This window comes from Pan troglodytes, chromosome 10, assembly GCF_028858775.2.
Source record: "Pan troglodytes isolate AG18354 chromosome 10, NHGRI_mPanTro3-v2.0_pri, whole genome shotgun sequence".
NCBI lineage: Eukaryota > Metazoa > Chordata > Mammalia > Primates > Hominidae > Pan > Pan troglodytes.
Window position 1 is genome coordinate 106,319,617 of NC_072408.2, and position 20,865 is coordinate 106,340,481.

Genomic DNA, 20,865 nt, shown 5'->3' on the forward strand with positions numbered 1-20,865 from the left:
GAGGCAGGAGAATGGCGTGAACCTGGGAGGCGGAGCTTGCAGTGAGCTGACATAACGCCACTGCACTCCAGCCTGGGCGACAGAGCAAGGCTCCATCTCAGAAAAAAAAAAAGCTTAATTGTTAGTATGCGCTGAAATTACACAATTGTGAGTTCCAAGAGCTATAATGACATTGCCTCTTTTTTAATTTTTATTTTAGTTTCAAGGCTACATTTTCAGATTTGTTATATAGGTAAACTCGTGTCACAAAGGTTTGTTGTACAGATTTTTTAATCACTCAAGTACTAAGCCTAGTATCCAATACTTATTTATTCTGATCCTCACCCTCTTCCCACCCTCCACCCACAAGTAGGCCCCAGGGTCTGTTGTTCCCTTCCTGGTGTCCATCATTTAGCACCCAATTTTAAGTGAGAACTTCTCACTTAAATGATGATGAGCACTTCTCATCATTTAGCACCCAATTTTAAGTGAGAACACGCAGTATTTGGTTTTCTGTTCCTGTGTTAGTTTGCTAAGGATTACGGCCTTTAGCTCCAAGGCTCAAAAAATAAACTCAAAATCATGCAATTACATGGAAATTAAACAACCTGCTCCTGAACAACTTTTGGGTAACTAATAAAATTAAGGCAGAAATCAAGATGTTCTTTGAAACTAATGAGAGCAAAGATACAACATACCAGAATCTCTGGAACACAGCTAAGGCAGTGTTAAGAGGGAAATTTATAGCATTAAATGCCCACATCAAAAATTTAGAAAGATCTCAAATTAACAACCTAACATCACAACTAAAAGAACTAGAGAACCAAGGGCACCCCCAAAGCTAGCAGAAGACAAGAAATAACTGAAATCAGAGCTGAAATGAAGGATATCAAGACATGAAAACCCGTTCAAAAGAGCAACAAATCCAGGAGCTGATTTGTTAAAAAAATTAATAAGATAGGCCACTAGTTAAACTAATAAAGAAGAAAAGAGAGAAGGTCTAAATAAACACAATCAGACATGACAAAGAGGATGTTACCACTGACCCCACAGAAATGCAAATAACCATGAGAGGCAACTATGAACATCTCTATGCACATAAACAAGAAAACCTAGAAGAGATGGATGAATCTCTGGACACATACACTCTTCCAAGACTAACCCAGGAAGGAACTGATTCCCTAAACAGCCCAATAACAAGCTCTAAAATTGAATTAGGAATAAATAGCCTAACAACCAAAAAAAGCCTATGACTAGACTGATTCACAGCCAATTTCTACCCAATATACAAAGAAGAGCTGGTACCATTTCTACTGAAACTATTCCAAAAAATTGATAAGGGACTCCTTGCGACCTCATCCTATGAGGCCAGCATCATCCTGATACTAAAACCTGCCGGAAGCACAATAAAAACAAGAAACCTCAGGCCAATATACTTGATTAACATTGATGCAAAAATCCTCAACAAAATACTTGCAAACTTAATCCAGTAACAGACCAAAAAGCTAATCCACCACAATCAATTAAGCTTCATCCCTGGGATGCAAGGTAGGTTCAACATACACAAATCAATAAATGTGATTCATCACATAAACAGAACTAAAGACAAAAAACACATGATTATCTCAATAGATGCAGAAAAGGCTTTCAATAAAATTCAACATAAAACCTCTCAATAAACTAGGTATTGAAGGCACAGACCTCAAAATAATAAGAGCCATATATGACAAACCCACAGCCAACATCATACTGAATGAGCAAAAGCTGGAAGCATTCCCCTTGAAAACTGGCACAAGATAGGATGCCTTCTCTCACCACTCCTATTTCACGTAGTATTGGAAGTCCTGGCCAGATCAATCAAGCGAGAGACAGAAATAAAGGGCATCCAAACAGAAATAGAGGAAGTCACACTATCCCTGTTTGCAGACAATATTGCCTCTTTCAGGAGCATTGAAAATAACTCTTGTCAGGGTTTCAACTGCACACTAGACAGGATAATCTAAATTTAAATATTACAATGTATAAGCAAAAATAGTAGTTAAAAATCTGTATCTTTAGTAGATGCAAGGTTATTGCAGAAGTTTAAGGAGGGTGATGCAACCAGATTTGTGATTTTAAGATTACTTTGACTGCAATGTGAATAATAAATTCACATTTCTACAAAGAAGATACAATCTACAGAATCTCTGGGACACACCTAGGGAAGTGTTACAAGGGAAACAGGACTTTAGGAAACTATTATAATAGTCCAAGGAAGTGTTACAAGGGAAACAGGACTTTAGGAGACTATTATAGTAGTCCAGGACAGTTATTGGTGGTGACAGAGATTAAGAGAGGCAGATGGATTTGAGAGATATTTAGGGATAGAAATTTACATAACTACCCTCATCCTACTGTTTATTCCAGTTAAAAGTCACAAGACCTGGCGCTTATTTGAATATGAGGAATTGATAGACAGGGAGGTTGCAATAATGACCTTCAGGCTCCTGTAGCTGGATGAATAATTAAATCATTTACTGAGATGAGAAATTCAGCATGAAGAAAAGGTTTGGGGGGAAAGATGTGGGAGTTTAGTTCTAGATATGCTAAGGTTGAGGTGCCCTTGGAGATATATAAGTAAATAAGTAGATGATATTAAGTAGATATACAAGTAAAGATATTAGATGGATTAATAGATGGGCCTGGAGTTAAGAGAAGTGGTCTAGCCTGGAGATAAGTATGTCGGAGTCTTCAGCATGTTGATTGTAACAGAAGCCGTACTATAGATGAGATAATTTATAGAGAGAAAAAAGTAAAAAGAATAAAGAGGACTTTTTATGAGCCTTGAGGAACTCTCAACTTTTAGAGTCATGCAGAAAAATGTCAGCCATCACAATAGAGAAGGAGCACCATAATAAGATGAAAATCTACCTTAGACGACCAAGGGAAGAAAGGGTCTCCAGATGGAGGTGTCGCCAACCTGTGCTTCTGAGAGGTTAAGAAAAAGTGAGGATCGAGAAATGCCCTTTTTGATTTTGTGACATCAAGGTCATTAGTAACTTTAGAAAGCACATTTCCACAGAGTAATGGGGAATAGACACCTGACTAAAGTGGGCTGAGAAGTGAAAACAAAGAAGGAAAATGAACATATTGAGAGCACGGGAATAAAGAGAGAACACTAGCTGAGTTGTCAGGTGGGATCAAGGAAGTTTTCATTTATTGTTTAGTTGTTTTTGCTGTTAGTTGTTCTTGTGGTTTGCTATTGCTTTTCAAATGATAAAGACCCGAGCAGATTTAATTGTTGATGTGCACAATGCAGTAAAAAAGGACAATTCACTTTGGGAGGCTGAGGTGGGCGGGTTACGAGGTCAGGAGATTGAGACCATCCTGGCTAACACGGAGAAACCCCATCTCTACTAAAAATACAAAAAATTAGCTGGGCGTGGTGGCGGGCGCCTGTAGTCCCAGCTACTCGGGAGGCTGAGGCAGGAGAATGGGGTGAACCTGGGAGGCAGAGCTTGTAGTGAGCCGAGATCGTGCCCCTGCACTCCAGCCTAGGTGACAGAGGGACACTCTGTCTCAAAAAAAAAAAAAAAAAAAAAAAGGACAATTAAAATTATAGAGGAGAGAAAGACTGAATGCAGGGGTCAAATTCCTGAGAAGGAAAAGACCTGGTGCATAGAAGATGGAGCCAACCTTGGGCAGGAGGAGGAAAACCGCCTGTATCTTAACAGGAGCAGGGAGAAAGAGGAAGGTTACAGGGCAGTTGCATTTAATCACCTAATGAAGGAAGTTAACAAAGTTCCATCTGGTAAATTCTATTTTCTTTATGAATTAAAATATGAGACCATCTGCTGAGAGTGAGAGACAAGGGAGGAAAAGTATCTCAGGATTGAGGAAAGCAACACAGAACAAGAGTGGAATGTGAAGCAGTGTGGTAAGTCCACTCTACTTTCATGAGCATGAACTTATGAATTAATGAATGTTTACCTTGTTATTATACATACACTGACATTATAGGAGAAATTCTGTTACATAGGATAGCATACACGACATCATAAAGAGCCTATATTCCCACATCATCAAATCATCAACCTAGCAGGAGTTCATTGTATTTTTAGAAATCTTACTAGTCTACAATTCATGTTATTCACACACAGTGGAAACAAAATTGATTTCAGGGGAGAAAAAGTGTGTGTGTGTGTGTGTGTGTGTGTGTAGTTTATAATATTGTTTTCCAACTACAACACATTTCCACTAAGTTGAACAAATTGAGATGATTATATTTTTTAATTGGTAAACTGTCCATATGGATGAAGGAGGCAGGTAATTCCCTTCAAGTACTGCTTTCCTTGATTTCTCTCTTTGCCCATCCATGAACTAGCACTGGTTTACAAATTCATCATGTAGATATCTGTTTTAATAAATGGCTAAGACAGCACTGAGCACAGAGCAAATGCCAAGTAAATAATTACTGTTTGATAAAAGTGCTTCTTATCAGCAAGGCCAGTATTTGTATGTAAAATAATGCTTCCATGGGGCTCAAAAATAGTTTGCTCTCTTAAATGAGTTAAATATACCCACAGAAATCATGTTGACACTACCCACTTGCTCAGCAGAGATAAACATTTGTTCTAGTGCAGTCTGAATTCATTTAATTTCAAAATTTTGGCAATAGAATTAAGGAAGTTTCACCATTCAAAAAATATTTAGGTATAAACAAGTTATAGAATCACCCTCACACTCCTACCTATTTCAGATGTTGCAGAAGGTATAGTAGAGTGTGGATTATTCACCAGATGGCATTTTCATTTCAGGTTGACCACAGTCCAGTAAGCACATTAGCAAATTGAACAGAGGTAACTAAGACCCACACTATCTTGGCATGCAGCTGCTGAATGTGTCCTTTTTTATCAGAGATCATCTATTCTCTTTCAACATGATTGGAAGCAGTCTTTGCTGGTGGTTTTGTAAATTGCTCATTAATCAAAATGGATTTATTGGGCATCCATAGTATACAAAGCCTGTACTAAGTGATTCAAAATAACGGTTGCCTAGTTACCTTAAAATGGAAAAATTCCCCTAGGAAGGTTAAAATCAAAGGAAAAGGAGACAAGAAAACATTATATTTGATGACACCTGGCTATTTCATAAGGGATTTTACTGCCATTACAGCCGTTTTCTTTTAAACATAATATCCATCCATTCATTCGTTCATTCAATTATTCATTCATTTATGCAAGTGAGTCACCACTATAATTAAACAAGGTCTTTAGCTTGATGCTATAAAGGAAACAAATAGGATTCAATAGTGGTCGCATAAACATGAGTCTTAGCAAATTCACCAAGCAAGTGCTAGACTACTACTGGTCTTTATTTAATAAGTCCAGTACTAGAACAATCTCATTCTTTACTTCATGTGAAATCTGTAGTCATGAGGCATTAGTAAAATGCTCCTTGGAAAGAGTATCCTTCATTTTCTGGTTGAATTGTAAAATCTTGCTGAATACAGATCTACTAATAAGTTGCTTTTATTTAAATTAAACTAGTACATCTGATAATTTTTTTTTCCTGTGGTCAGGATTAGATTATTTTGTACTAGCCCTTCTAGTTTTTAATACAAGAGACCACAGAAAGGAAAGTTAACTTTGATTTTCTGAGCAAATGCATATTGTATACCATGAATACACAATGTTGCCAGTCACAACCAACCCTCAGCTGCTCAGCCTCTGAGAGATGAAAGCCAGGCAGGTTGTGTGCTGTACTGTGGCCCAAGCATCCTCAATTGCCTCTCCCTATTATGTATTGAATTTGTGTGCTCAGTTTTAATCCCTATATTTGTTACCTAGGGGTGCTTTAACAAACTACAGCCATCCCTCAGTGTCCAAGGGGAATTGGTTCCCAGACTCCCTATTGAGGAGGATTGGGTATTTGAGGATACCCAAATCCACGGATGCTTAAGTCTCTTCTATAAAATGGTGTAGTGTTTACATATAACATATTCATATCCTCCTGGATACTTTAGATCATCTTTAGATTACTTGTAATACCTACTGCTACATAAATAGTTGTTATACAGTATTTTCTTTAGACAATGATGACAAGAAAACAAGTCTGTACATGTTCAGCACAGACCCAACCATCCATTTTTGCTTCTGACATATTTTTAATTTGTAGTTGGTTGAATCCATGGATGTGGAACTCACAGATACAGAGGGCCGACTATACTAGTACCTGGGTGGCTTAAACAATAGAAATGTATTGTGTCACAGCTTTCAAGGATAGAAGTCCAAACTCAAGGTGGCAGGGATGGTTCCTTCTGTGGGCTGTGAGGGAAGGATCTGTCCCAGGCCTCCTTGGTTTGCGAATGGCTGCCTTTTCCTGTTATATCTTCACATTGTCTTCCCTCTATGGGTGCCTGTCTCTGGGTCTAAATTTCCCTTAAATAAGGATACTGGTCATATTGGATTAGGGTCCACTTAATGGCTTTATTTTAACTTGATTATCTTTACAATGATTCTATATCCAAATTCCCCAAATAAGATCATATTCTAAAGTACTATAGGTTAGGATTCCAACCTTTCTTTTCGGGGGCATAATATGAGGGGGGACACAATTCAATCTATAACAGTCCCTCTTAAGACTTGGTCACCCCTCAGTCTTTCTCTTTCTCTCTCTCTCTCTCTCCACCCCGACCTCCACCACCCTGTCTCTCCAGGAAATCTTCATGCAGTTCTTGTATAGAGTAATAATGCCCATTTTGTCTGTAAGCCTAAGCCATGTTACCTAACACAGTTAACCTAAAGCATTGAATGCATTCCCTGAAGTACAGTTCTCAAATTTCCTTGACCCCTTATTGTCCAAGTGTCAGCATTCTCAAGATGAGAAGGATGAGCTTTACTCCTACATGCTTCTCAGCTTTGTTTCCCCTTGCCTTTCTCTGCTGCAATTGTCTTTGTTCTGGCCACTGTCATTTCTTGCTGAGTGTATGCACTGATTTGCTAATGAATCTTCCTGCTTTCAACTTCATCTCTCTCCAATCTATACTCTATACTCCACATTGCTTCTAGAGGGATCATTCTAAAACAGAAACCTGATCATGCCATGTTCACTTCTGCTGTCAGATGAAATCCAAACTTCTGCCTGTTACTCCTTGTTCTTTATGCATTCTACCCTAGTATCATTCTATGCTCTAACCATGCCAAGTGGGCATAGTCTCTGAATGTACTCTGTTCTTTCACCCCCTCCGCATCTCTGCACACACTGCCCCTTGCCTGGAGTGCCATACGTTATTCATCTATCTAACTCCTCCTTCTTTGAGGCTAGCAAATCATGCAGCACTTCCTCCCACAAGCCTTCCTTCATTCACATTCCTCCCCTTCTACTCTCCCAGAGCACCCTATGCTTATCTTGTTCATTGCCCTTATTATCCTTAATTTTAACACATTCTAAGCTCCTAAAGGTCAGTACTTATACCTTTTGCTGTGTTCCTTATGCAATATTTAGCACAATGCCTAGAACATCAGAGGTACTCAATAAGTGCTTATTGAATGGATCAGGAACTATAGGGTATTTACCCACCAAGATCAATTTGAGGGTCTCTAAAAGACTCGTGTGCATCAAGAAATGTCTCCACATTTGCAAATTCTACCTTTACTCACTAAAGAATTTAGTAACAAAGGGAATACATCAGTAACTCCAAGAGAGGTCAGTAACTTCCCTGAGTTCTCCAGATCAGTTAGTTGGCCCTAAGGGGGAAATGCATAGCTAGGTATGAGTCACAAGGGACTAGTCATAGCAGTTGAGAGACTTGGAAGTAATAGGATTGATGCAAAACCTAAACTATGGGTTAATGGAATCAACAGAGGAGAAAATGCAAACTATTTCCTTACCTAACCAGAAAAGAAGTAACAGTTATGTTGATGCTCTCCTCTACCTGCTATAGCGCTTATGGGGGGCAATTCTGTGGGGCTGAGTGGATAAGGTCTCATATAAAATTGCATAGAAACTGTTTTGATCTATATTCATCCCAATTCTAATCATTTTTTTAAAACCACAAAATTTCCCTTTAAATTCTGGACTCCTTTACCTTAGAATTCATGATCACAGCCCAAAGACTATCAATTATTATGAATTAAGCCTGGGTCAACTGAGCAAACTGGCTTCTTCTATACTAAACCCAAGTGATCAAACACAACTGGGGAAAATTATGTAGCTATGCAAACTAAGTCTTTACCCAATTTTAACAACAACAACAACAAACTCGGGCATTGTAGGAGTTTATATTTTCTGAAAGTGCCTGCAAGAATATTTTCTTATAATGTGACTTTAGTTAACACTCCTTCATCAAGGGGAGGCAAGAATTAAATTCCCTCCACTTAAATGTAGGCAGGCTTTTGACTACAATGGAAGTGATGTTGCCTTCTGATGTCTCATTTTCTTAGAATGTTTGCTTAGAATCCCAACACAGACCACGAGAAAGTCCAAGTAGGCCATGGCAGCGATATGAGTATGGATCTTGAGAATAAAACCTCCAGACCCCAGTTAAACTTCCCCCGTTGACACCTCATGGAACAGAGATAAGCTATCCCTGCCAAGCCCTCCTCAAATTGCAGATTTAAAAGCAAAACAAATGACTGTTGTTTTCACTCACTAAGCTTTGGAGTGGTTTGTTATGCAGTGACAATAACCAGAATAGATTTTGATAGTTGGATATGGGGTGCTGCCAAAACAAAAACTTAAAATATGTGGCATTAGCACCGAGATTGGGCAGCAGACAGAAGCTGGAAGAGCCCCAAAGCCAGTGCCTGTCAAGCCAAAAGGGCCAAGGAAGGATGGATTTGTGGAAGCCTTAAAAGCTATAAGAAAGGTGTTGGTGAAAGCTTAAAGGAAAGAAAATGTAACTGTAAGCTGAAAGAAAGTTTCTTCTCTCTCTGCAGTGTTTTACCTAGACCTGTGGCAAAAATCTAAGACTCACTCCCTCTCTCTGTGCATGTACAAAGAAGAGGTTTGGTAAGCAGGGTGATGACAGCCTTCAACAAGCCAGGAAGAGAGCTCTCACCAGAACCTGACCATGCCAGTACCCTGCAGATTTCCAGCCTCCAGAACAAGGACGTAATACAAATGATGCAGCTTCCTCTTAGTTCTTTGGGGATGCTTGCTCTCAGAATCCAGGCAGTAGTCAGGAGGAAACCCAAGCAGTGCCTGGAGAGCAAAAAAGGCCTCCAGTCCATTGCCTTAGCTAAGTTACTGGTACATAGCCAACACTAACTTGCCAGCCATATGAGCTGGCCATCTTAAAAGTGTTCCTCTATTCCCCAGTTGAACAGCCCGAGATCATAAGATGTGACACAGATAATCAGTCCCTGACAAGCCCTGTCAAACTTGCATATTTGTGAGCAAAATAAATGACTGATGTCAGTTTGTTTTGGGGTGGCCTGTTAATAACAATAGATAACTGATACAGGCATCATCTCCTTTATGTCTTCCTCAAGCTCCAGGTAAGGTTAAGTACTCCCCCATTTTTGCTCCCAAAGAACTCTTTGTGAAACACTATCTTAGCAATTATTGTGCTCTGTTGAATTTAACTCTTCACTTGTCTACCTCTTCGAGCTCAAGGGTAATATCATGCTTTTTGAAAAATTACCTCCTCAAATATATTATGTTTGTCACATTCTCTCTTTCTTCTCCTCTGGAACTTTGATTAGACGAGAAAACTTTGCAGTATATCTTTCAAGTCTCTCAGCTTCTCTTTCATATTTTCCACATTTTTGTCTCTGTGCAACATTCTGAAAAATTTCTTGTGGCTTAATTTCCAGTTCACTATATCTCTCTTCAGCTGAATCTCATCTGCTGTTCCACTCATTCATTGAGTTTTAAATTGCATGTGTGTATGTGTAAGTAATTGGAATTTTTTTCATTTCTAAAAGTTTTTTTTTTCCTCTCCAATATGCTAGGTCATTTTCTTTTAGTTTCTATTCCCAAAAAATACCTTCAGGCTCACTTTTTCTTTATAATGGCACAGTCATTGTATAGTCTACATCTACTAATTCCAATATTTGAAAGCACTTAAGGTGTGGATCGGCTCTTCCTTGTTTTTGTTGGTTCCTGTTGGGGTTTCTTTCCCTATAGGCTTAATTATTAGAAACTGTTAATTTTAATAATAGGAAAATTATTCATAGAAATTATTTGGGGCCCTGGAGGAGAGTATATTTCTCTCCAGAGGGATTACATTTGCTTCCACTTGATACCTGAGGGTATTACTTTAAATGCATGAATTGACATTTTTTGGACCACCAAGGTGATATGAATTTTGGGTGGCAATCTGTGAGGGCTAGTTAGTAGTAATAACTCTTCAGGAATTTCCCACCCCTTGACCTGCCTTGTTCTGCTCACAACAAATCATCTTTCCTTGGAGTCCCCTTGGGGTGGGGAATACAGGATTACCTCTGATTCCTCTGAGGCTGTAGCCCTTGGAATCCTAGTTCTATGGAGGAAGGATTTCCTATTACAGTCCCTGAGCTGGACAGGCTGTGCAGATATTTGTTTTCAGTATCCAAAGCCACAGAAGCCTTGAGCACTGAAGTTCATTAGCAGGTTCAGTAAGCTCCCCCAGGACAAATGTGACTTTAGTGCAGCATTTATTTCCTACCCTCACCAATGTTTTGGCTTGATTATTTCTTACTAACCAACTAATAAAAAGAAATTCCTAATTTAGATGTGATTCGATTTCTGTAATTTTCATATCAGCTTTTTGATACTTTTAAGAAGTTTTCTTTTCTATATCGTATCCAGCATTTTTATTTGTTTTCAGCAAGAGTTGACCTGAGCCTCATCAGCCTTGTTATCTGTGTCCATGTCATTTTCATCCTTGTATCCTCAGCATTCAGAATTGTGCCCCAGCATGCATAAGAACTCAATTAGTTTTTGACTACTTAATCAATACATAGCTGTGTCTTCAATTTTGCATTCCTTCCTCTATCACCCCTGATATTCCCCTACCCTCTGTGCCCCAATTAAAGCTCTTTCACATTTTGCATATCTATTTCCTGCATTTTCCTATTTTAATGAAGCTTCCCCCCCTGAATATGCTATTTCCCTCATTATCTCTCTTACGGAAAAGGAAAAGTTCTCATTCTTGTCAACTTCCATAGCCTGGGGTCAGCATTGTTTTCATTCTCCATGACCGCTGTGGGTCACTTTCTATTATTTGGCCTTCATCCAAACTCTGATGCTCATCTGAAGTTTACACTGTTCTATTATAACATTCTTTTTGTAATTTTATTGTTATCATATGTGGACCTCCAGTCATATCTCTATATTTCTTGAGGGTTTCAGTATTTGATTCCTAATATCTACCCCACCTCATCCCCTAGTAAAATGCAGCACTATAGCATAGTGTTTAAGAGCACAAGTTAGACAACTCAAGGTCAAGTACCAAATCTACCCCTCATTAACATGTAACCTTGGGAGGCCAGCTAGTGTTTCAATGCCTCAGTTTCCTTATCTCTAAAATGAGAATAATGATATTAATACCTCACAGCATTGTAAGAATCATATGGAATAATGCATATAAAGCACTTAGAACAGTATCTGCCACATAATAAATGCTCAATAAATTTACTATTTTCATTACTACACTATTACCTTAAAAGTCTTCCTTCTGTATGTTTATGATTCATTAACACCCTAGCCTCAGTACTGCTCAAAAATCCATTTTTTTCACTTGTACAGAATTCCCTAGACTATTACGTATAATGGCTTTTCTGAATTTTATTTACTTATTTATTTAGAGACAGGGTGTCACTGTGTCACCCAGGCTGCAGTGCAGTGGTGTGACCACGGTTTACTGCAGCCTTGACCTCCGAAACTCAGGCAATCCTCCCACCTCAGCCTCCTGAATAGCTGGGACTACAGGCATGTGCCATCACGTCCAGCTAATTTTTTAATTGTTTGTAGCGATGGGGTTTCACCAGGTTGCCCAGGCTAGTTTTGAACTCCTGAGCTCAAGTGATCCACCCACCTTGTCTAGGATTACAGGCATGAGGTAGTGTCTGTAATAGGCTAGTGCTAAGAATATAGGCATGAGCCATCGCTCCTGGACTGAATTTTAATTTAACCCTTCTTAAGATCTAGCTCTTACTTTCAGTCAATAACCTTTTATCTTACCCAGAAATTGAATCCATTTGAAAATAAATATTTCAGAATTTCTCTATATTCATAACCATGCTGTCTTCTCGCTACTCTCTGGGGAAGCAAGGTCTGTGTTTCCCTAAACTAGCTGAGTCTTAACTTCTACCCATTCTGTTCTGTCTTTTTATTCTTTATCTTCAATACCTTGCTCTACCAGAAAATTCCTCTAAACTTGATCAAGTCTTATTTATCCTAACATAAACCAGCTATTTCCCTCTTGCGCCTGCTTTCTTCTTATGTTACTATCATACCTCTTCTTGTAATCTCCTTGAAAGAGTCATCTGTACTCTCTACTCCATTTCCCAGTGTCTTATTTCCCATTTCCCAATGTCTCACTATTAACTTCCAGACATCTACTTGTACCACATCACTTCTAAAATTTACTATTCAAAAGTAAGTTGCGACTGCATTACCAAACCAAAAAAAAAAAGCCTCTCTTCAGAATTTTTCTTACAACTCCTTCACAGCATCAAATATATTGACCATCCACTTGAAAATTTCCTCCTTCATTAGCTTTCATATAATCACTCTGTATTCTTTCTTAAAGTAATAGAAAGAAACTATAATTGTAGTCAAAAATCCATCTTCAAGCATAGGCCCCACTATTGCTCTTAAAACTCTAATTTCTTTATCAGCAAAATAGGGATAATATTTGCCTTGCTTTGTTCACTAGTTTGTAATGCAAAAAATAAAACAAAATAATGAATCTGATAATGCCATAAAAGACATGAAATATATAAAGCAGCTAAGTAAGATTTGATAACTTGGTAACAGATAGGCTACAGAAAATGATACAAAAATTGCTACCAAATGGCTGTGAACTCCTGAAGGAACCAAAGCTGTGTATCTTACCTAGAAGGTTTTTTCAGTATTAAAAGGTTTCAAAGCATCTTCATCAAAGCATTACCATGTACATTATGGCTTTTACCAGGAAGTTAGGAGACTTCAAAATAAAACCTTCTGACCTACCTGGACTCACTTCAAAATGAAAAAATAATTATTGGAACTACATTGGGGGAACTTTCATTTTGATAACATAGTAGGAAACCAAAATGTTAATGATGCATCTTCATATGAACAAGCAAGTAAATTGAATCAGGCCAATTGTGAGTAAGAGATATTACCAGTTCTTGGGGAAGGTGCCCTTGCAATTTCTAAGGAGCAAGGTTTCTTTGTAACAGCTGTGTCCATGAGATCACACAGAAAGTTCTCATTTTCTGAAGGAAATGTATCCAGAGAAGCAGATGGTACAATTTCCATAGTGTAATTTCTCTTCTTTGGATAGGACTCCTGAAAAGAAGAAAAAATAAAAACAGCTTTGTGATGAAGAAACAGCCTTGTTTAATTTACAAAAACTAGAAAAGATAATCAGGTTCATTAGTTCTTTCCAAAGTGATTGACAGCTGATGATTCATCTGTTTGAATAAATTATAGAATCATGTAAACCCAATATCAGTGATATTTTTAAGAGTCCTCATAATTTAAAAGGACTGAATTTATTACTGAATTAGTAAAGGTATTGCCCTTTTTTGTAATATATATCTATTATCTAGTTGTGGCATAAACTGCTGGTTAACTAATCAACAGTCATTCCCAAGACTCTACTCCTTTGCCAGCCTCCTGGAGACACCCATATAACTCAACTTTGGCCCATTAGATGTAAGATGAAGTTTGCTAAAAGGCTGGTGGGAAAAAATTTTTCCCCAAGGAAGAAGCATATAAGGAGGCTCTTTCAGAGCTAAGGCCATCCCCAGGCTCCTCTCTTTGGATGCAGTTTTGATATCTGGAGCTAGGGCAAGCATTTTGTGACCAAAAGGCAAGAATCTTCAGATCAAAAAGGTAACAAGCCAAGAATAGCAACAGAAGGATAAAAAGAGCCTGGGACATTGATCATATCATTGAGCTGCTCAAATAGACCCAGGGCCAGTTTCTCCAGTCTTCTTACATAAATAATAACATTCTTACAGTTTGAGCCATTGCTAATTGGGTTTTCTGTCATTTAGAGTTAAATGTCTTGCCATCCAGCACACTAGTATTTTTCCTTGTAAATACCATTAACTAATATACTAAGGTACTCTTTTCAGGTTAGGATAAAATATAGGTCCAGTTCTATATGATTGATTCTTTGATATATTCTAAAAATTAGAATTTATTTCATTTTATAAGATTTTCATTTCCTGTACATAAGGCATTAATTGGTCAACAAATACTTATTGGGCATCTACTATATATATGTAGAATATATATAGCATATTTATATATTATATATATATATGTATATATATATAATGTGCTAAATGCTGGACTGTTTTTAAACTAATGAGCCATAATCCTTGCTCTGAAGAAGTTCACAGTCTGCTGGAGAAGACTGTGAAATTCTGCATGATGAAATTCACAATTAATCATATTTTATTTTTGCTACAGATCCTCCTCAACTTTACAAAAAAACCCAAAGTAAGTTGAAAATATTGTAAGTAGAAACTGCATTTAATACACTTAACCTACCAAACAGCATAGCTTAGCCTAGCCTACCTTAAATGTGCTCAGAACACTTACATTAGCGTATACTTGGGCAAAATCATCTGGTAACACAGTACATTGTAGAATATTAGTTACTTACCCTTGTGATTTTGTGGCTGACTGGGAGTTGTGGCTTGCTACCACTGCTCAGCATCATGAGAGAGTATCTATCGTAGGGTATATTGCTAGCCCAGGAAAATATTCAAAATCTGATGTACGGTTTCTACTGAACATACACTGCTTTCACACCATTGCAAAGTCAAAAACTCGTAAGTTGAACCATCATGAGTTGCAGACCATCTGTATGTGCTACTTTTATAAAGTATGCTTCACAATCGAGAAAAAGACGAATAAGAAAATAGACTAATATTTTTGAAAAATCTCCCTAAGTATATTCTAGGGCTGACAAAGATTTAGTACGAATTCCTAGTTTTTCTACAGTACAGCAGAATTCAAGGTCAGGGTAATTGCTTTCAGACAATACCAGACCCTCACACATCAGAGAGTCAATTATGGTCATGATACTCCATTGAAAGCAGGAAATTGGGAGTAATTTATTTTTAACAACAAAGGGTGACAAAGTAGAAGGCATCCAGAGGAAAGTAATCAGGATGGCATATAATTCTGAAACCATGTCAGAGAAGAAACGATGAAAGGAACTGCAGTGTTCTATCCAGAGAAGCCTTATAGCCACATAATAGTTTTCTCAATGATTTGAAAGGCTATCCCTCAACAACTATCCCGCAAAGGGGGGGATGGGGAAAAGTTACTGTGGTAGATTTATTCTAAAGCCCATAAAGACAAGACAAAGACTAATGCTTATAAGTCAAGAAGGGCAAATTTGGCTCAATACAAAAAATAATTTTCTACGAATTAATGATATTGTTTACCTTTTCAAATAAAAATGCACTATAAAATGAGTTAACAAATAGCATTAGAAAGCAACAGAAGGAATTCCTCATTACTGAAAATCTTCCAGCAGAATTATCTGCTGATAAAATTGTGGATGAAACACATTGTACAATGAGTCCAGCAGGTTACTATAAGCTCCATGAAGGCTGGAATTTGTCTTGTCCACTACTCTGTCCCTAGAATCTAATACAGGTCCTGCCAATAGTTGATGAGTTGATGCTCAATAAATACGTATTGATCAACTGAACAGTCTCTAGTGTCCTTTAAACAAAGCTAACTATAAGTTATGGAAATGATTTTTTTTCAAATGTAAATTATTTTGCCTTTCAGTTCAGTTAATATTGTTCAGCAGTTTGCATATAAAAAGTGAAAAACTCAGATTACAACGATAAGATTGTAAAGATTCTATGAAAAAAAGAGTCTCCAGTTAAACTCCTAGTTCCATCCTGAAATTAAATTAATCAAAACAACCCATGGATTTAGTTAAGTTGGAATTTTACAGTGTGTATGAACACTTCTGAGGATTTTTAAAGCCTCGAAAACCACTTTGAAATTTAATCACAAAGCATGGGTTAATTTGCTTTCTTCCTTAAGAATGAAGTATATAGGTTTCTTAGAGAATAATTTGAAAATATAAAGAAAGAGGAAAATAATCACATGAAAATCAAGCATGCTGAGATAACTGAGGGTAATATTTTGGTGACCATCCTCCCAGACTGTTTCACTCTGTGAATGTGTGTGGACATGTGAGTATGTGCAAAGGAAAGAAAAAATATTTTAAATAATAATGAAGTACTCCCTCTTCTGCTTCCTAATGGAGGGCCATAATTTCTTCTTAGAATATGTCTTTGTAGAACCTGGCTTCCTCAGGGAAGGTGAGGCCCCCGAGGGAAGGAGTTGGTAAAAACGAAGATAGTGAAACAATGCTTTTGTAACCAAATATTTCAGTGTCAAGAAAGAGAGATAGTTGAACAAAATATCTGACAAGTGACCATCAAAAGAGGATATGCAAGATAATTTTTTTTAAAAAATGGATCCATGTGTGTCCACTACTCAGTTTAAGAGGTAGAATATTACCATTATATCATTGAAACCTGTCCCCCAACCCACCCCATGTTCATCTTTCCAATCTTACCCTTTTTCCTCCTCTACCAGGGCTAAATGCTTTCTGAGCTTTGTGTTTTTAATTCCTTGGATTGTGTTAAATTTTAACTATACATGTAAGTATCAATAAAAAATAAATTTTTAGTACTGTATGCTTTCAAACTTTATATATATAGTATCAAATGCTCTAGTTCTTCTGTGATTTTTCTCAATCAAGATTATGTTTCTGAATTTCATCTATTTTCAGTGTGGTACAGGAGCTCATTGTTTAAGATTACCGCAATTCATTTACACATTCTTCTGATAATGGACTTTTAAATGTTTCCTAGGTGTTTTGCTATTTAGGATAATGTTATTATAAATTTTCCAATATGAAGTCTCTTGGAGCAAGTAACCAGGGTTATGCTGCCTATTCTAGTAGTGATGGGGAAGAGTCAAGAACAGACAGCAGACGAGAAAAATAAATGAAATCAAGAGATGATAATGAGAATGGAAATTGTATGCCCTGTAGATTCTATAGAATCTTAAGGATAGCATTTGCAGTTTTCTACCCAAAGTGGCAGGAGGGTTCAAAGGATATTCTGTAAATCTTATTAAAATATTATATATAAGTATAGTATTATATAAAATACTTCCTAATCTGTTATTTACCTCTAATGATATATTTTATACCCTTTTCAATGACAATTACATGTCTACATGATGAACTTGGGTCCCAATATATACCTGGTCATAATTTATTTGGCCAATCCTATCATATTGAAATTTTAATGTTTTGCTTTGAAGGAAACATTCTTGTTCATATATTTTGTTTACATATTCAACTATTTTGAAATAGAATTCCTGTGATAATAGGTATATGTCTTATGTTTACATATAATTGAATCTGTATCTGGACTTTCTAATTGGTTCCATATATACGTCTATTCTAGTACAGGCATACCTAAAGGTGTATCGTGTTTTACAGATATTGCAGTTTTTAAAAAATGAAGATTTATGGCAACCGGGCATTGAGCAAGTCTATCAGCACTGTTTTTCCAACATGTTCTTATTTTGTGTCACATTTTGGTAATTCTCCTAATATGTCAAATTTTTCATTATTATTATATCTGTTATGGCCATCTGTGATCAGTGAGCTTTGATGTTACTGTTGTAATTGTTTTGGAATGCCACAAGCCACAATCATATAAAACAGTGAACTTAATGCATAAGTGTAGTATGTGTTCTGACTGCTCCACCAACCAGCCATTCCCCTGTCTCATCTTCTCCTTGGGCCTCCCTATTTCCTGAGACACAACAATATTGAAATTAGGCCAATTAGTAACCCTTCAATGGCCTCTAAGAGTTCAAATTCAAGAAGAGTCACATGTCTCTCACTTTAAATAAAAAGCTAACAATGATTAAGGTTAGTGAAGAAGACATGTCAAAAAGCTAGGCCTCTTGTGCCAAACAGCTACCAAGCTGTGAATGCAAAGGAAAAGTTCTTGAAGGAAGTTAAAAGTGCTACTCCAGTGAACACACAAATGATAAGAAAGGGAAACAGTCTTATTGCTGATATGCAGAAAGTTTCAGTGGTCTGGATAGAAGATCACACCAGCCACAACATTCACACAAGCCAAATCCTAATCCAGAGCAAGACTCTAATTATCTTTAATTCAATGAAGGCTGCCAGAGGTGAAGAAGCTGCAGAAGTTTGAAGCTGGCTGTGGTTAGTTCATAAGGCTTAAGGAAAGAAACGATCTCCATGGCATAAAAGTGCAAGGTGAAGCATCAAATGCTAATGGAGAAGCTGCAACAAGTTATCCAGAAGATCCCGCTAAGACAATTGATGAAGGTGACTACACTAAACAATAGATTTGCAATGTAGATGAAATAGCCTCATACCAGAAGATGTCATCTAGGACTTTCACAGCTAGAGAAGAGAAGTCAATGCTTGGCTTCAAACTTTAAAAGGACAGTCCAACTCTTTTGTTAGGGGCTAGTGCAGTTGATGACTTTAAGTTGAAGCCAATGCTCATTTACCATTCCAAAAATCCTAGATTCCTTAAAAATGATGCTAAATCAACTTTTCCTATGCTCTATAAATGAAACAACAAACCTGGATGACAGCATGTCTGTTGGCAGCATGTCTGTTTACAGCATGATTTACTGAATATTTTAAGCCCACTATTGAGACCTACTATTCACAAGAAAAGATTCCTTTCAAAATATTACTATTCATTGACAAAGCCACTGATCACCCAAGAGCTCTGATAGAGCTGTACAAAGAGATTAACGTTGTTTTCATGCCTGTTAACACAGCATGTATTCTCCAGCCCATAGATCAAGGATTAATTTAGAGTCTCAAGTCTTATTATTTAAGAAATACATTATATAAGGCTATAGCTGTCATAGAAAGTGATTCCTCTGATGAAACTGAGCAAAGTAAATTGAAAACCTTCTAGACAAGATTTTCCATTCTAGATGCCATTCAGAATATTTGTGATTCATCGGATGAAGTCAACATCAATGAGTCTAGATGAAGTTGACTCCAACCCTCAGGGAGGACTTTGATAGGTTTGACTTTGGTGGAGGAAGTAACTGCAGATGTGATGGATAAATAGCAAGAGAACTGGAAGTGGAGCCTGAATATAGGACTGAATTGCTGTAATCCCATGATAAAACTTGAATGGATGAGGAGTTGCTTCTTATGGGCGAACAAAGTGGTTTAAGATGAAATACACTCCTGGTGAAGATGCTGTGAACATTGTAGAAATGATAACAAAGGATTTAGAATATTACATAAACTTCATTGATAAAGCAGTGGCAGGGTTTGAGAGGATTGACTCCAATTTTGAAAGAAGTTCTAGTGTGAGTAAAATGCTATCAAACAGCTTTGCATGCTACAAAGAAATCTTTCATGAAAGGAAGACTCAAATAATTCAGCAAAACTACATTGTTCTCTTATTTTAAGAAACTGCCCCCTGATTTTGTATCCTGAGAGTTTGCTGAAATTGCTTATCAGCTTAAGAAGCTTTTGGGCTGAGATGATGGGGCTTTCTAGACACAGGATCATGTGATCTGCAAACAAATATTGTTTGACTTCTTCTCTTCCTATTTGAATACCCCTTATTTCTTTCTCTTGCCTGACTGCCCTGGCCAGGACTTCTAATACTATGTTGAATAGGAGTGGTGGAGACAGCATCCTTGTCATGTGCTGGTTTTCAAGGGGAATGCTTCCAGCTTTTGCCCATTCAGTATGATGTTGGCTGTGGGTTTGTCATGTATGGCTGTTATTATTTTGAAGTATGTTCCTTCGAAACCTAGTTTATTCAGAATTTTTACCATGAAGGGATGTTGAATTTTATCAATGGCCTTTTCTGCAGGCAAATCATGAATGAACTGCCACATCATGAATGAACTGCCATTCACAACTGCTACTAAGAGAGCAAAATGCCTAGGAATACAGCTAATAAGTGAGGCAAAGGACCTCTTTAAGGGGAACTACAAACCACTGTTCAAGGAAATCAGAGATGACACAAACAAATGGAAAAACATTCCATGCTCACAGATAGGAAGAATCAATATCGTGAAAATGGCCATACTGTCCAAAGTAATTTATAGACAATGCTATTCCCATTAAACTACCATTGACATTCTTCACAGAATTAGAAAAAACTAATTTAAAATTCATATGGAACCAAAAGGAGCCCGAATAGCCAAGACAATCCCAAGCAAAATGAAAAAAGTTGGAGGCATCACGCTACCTGACTTCAAACTATAATCAAGGCTATAGTAATGAAAAAAGCATGGAACTGGTGACAAAAACAGACACATAGACCAATGGAACAGAATAGAGAACTCAGAAATAATATCACACATCTACAACAATCTGATCTTCGACAAACCTGACAAAAACAAGCAATGGAGAGAGGATTCTCTATTTTAAAAATGGTGCTGGGAGAACTGACTAGCCATATGCAGGAAATTGAAACTGGACCCGTTCCCTACACCTTATACAAAAATTAACTAAAGATGGATTCATGATTTCAATATAAAATGTAAAACTATAAAAACCCTAGAAGAAAATCTAGGCAATACCATTCAGGACATAGGCATGGGCAAAGACTTCATGCTGAAAATGCCAGAAGTGATTGCAACAAAAACAAAAATTGACAAATGGGACCTAATTAAATTAAA

The 20,865-nt window shown here is 37.3% G+C and overlaps 1 protein-coding gene across 15 annotated transcripts in view; it reads right to left on the bottom strand.

The window, feature by feature from the left end:
* The window catches only part of ANKS1B (ankyrin repeat and sterile alpha motif domain containing 1B), a 1,252,139-nt gene that overhangs the window by 759,323 nt on the left and 471,951 nt on the right, over positions 1–20,865 (bottom strand). For all 15 annotated transcript variants that reach the window (XM_001150610.7, XM_009426057.4, XM_009426061.4 and 12 more), the window contains exon 10: positions 13,275–13,440. In XM_001150610.7, coding sequence (XP_001150610.1) covers positions 13,275–13,440 — 166 coding nt within the window. The remainder of the gene's footprint in view (positions 1–13,274; positions 13,441–20,865) is intronic.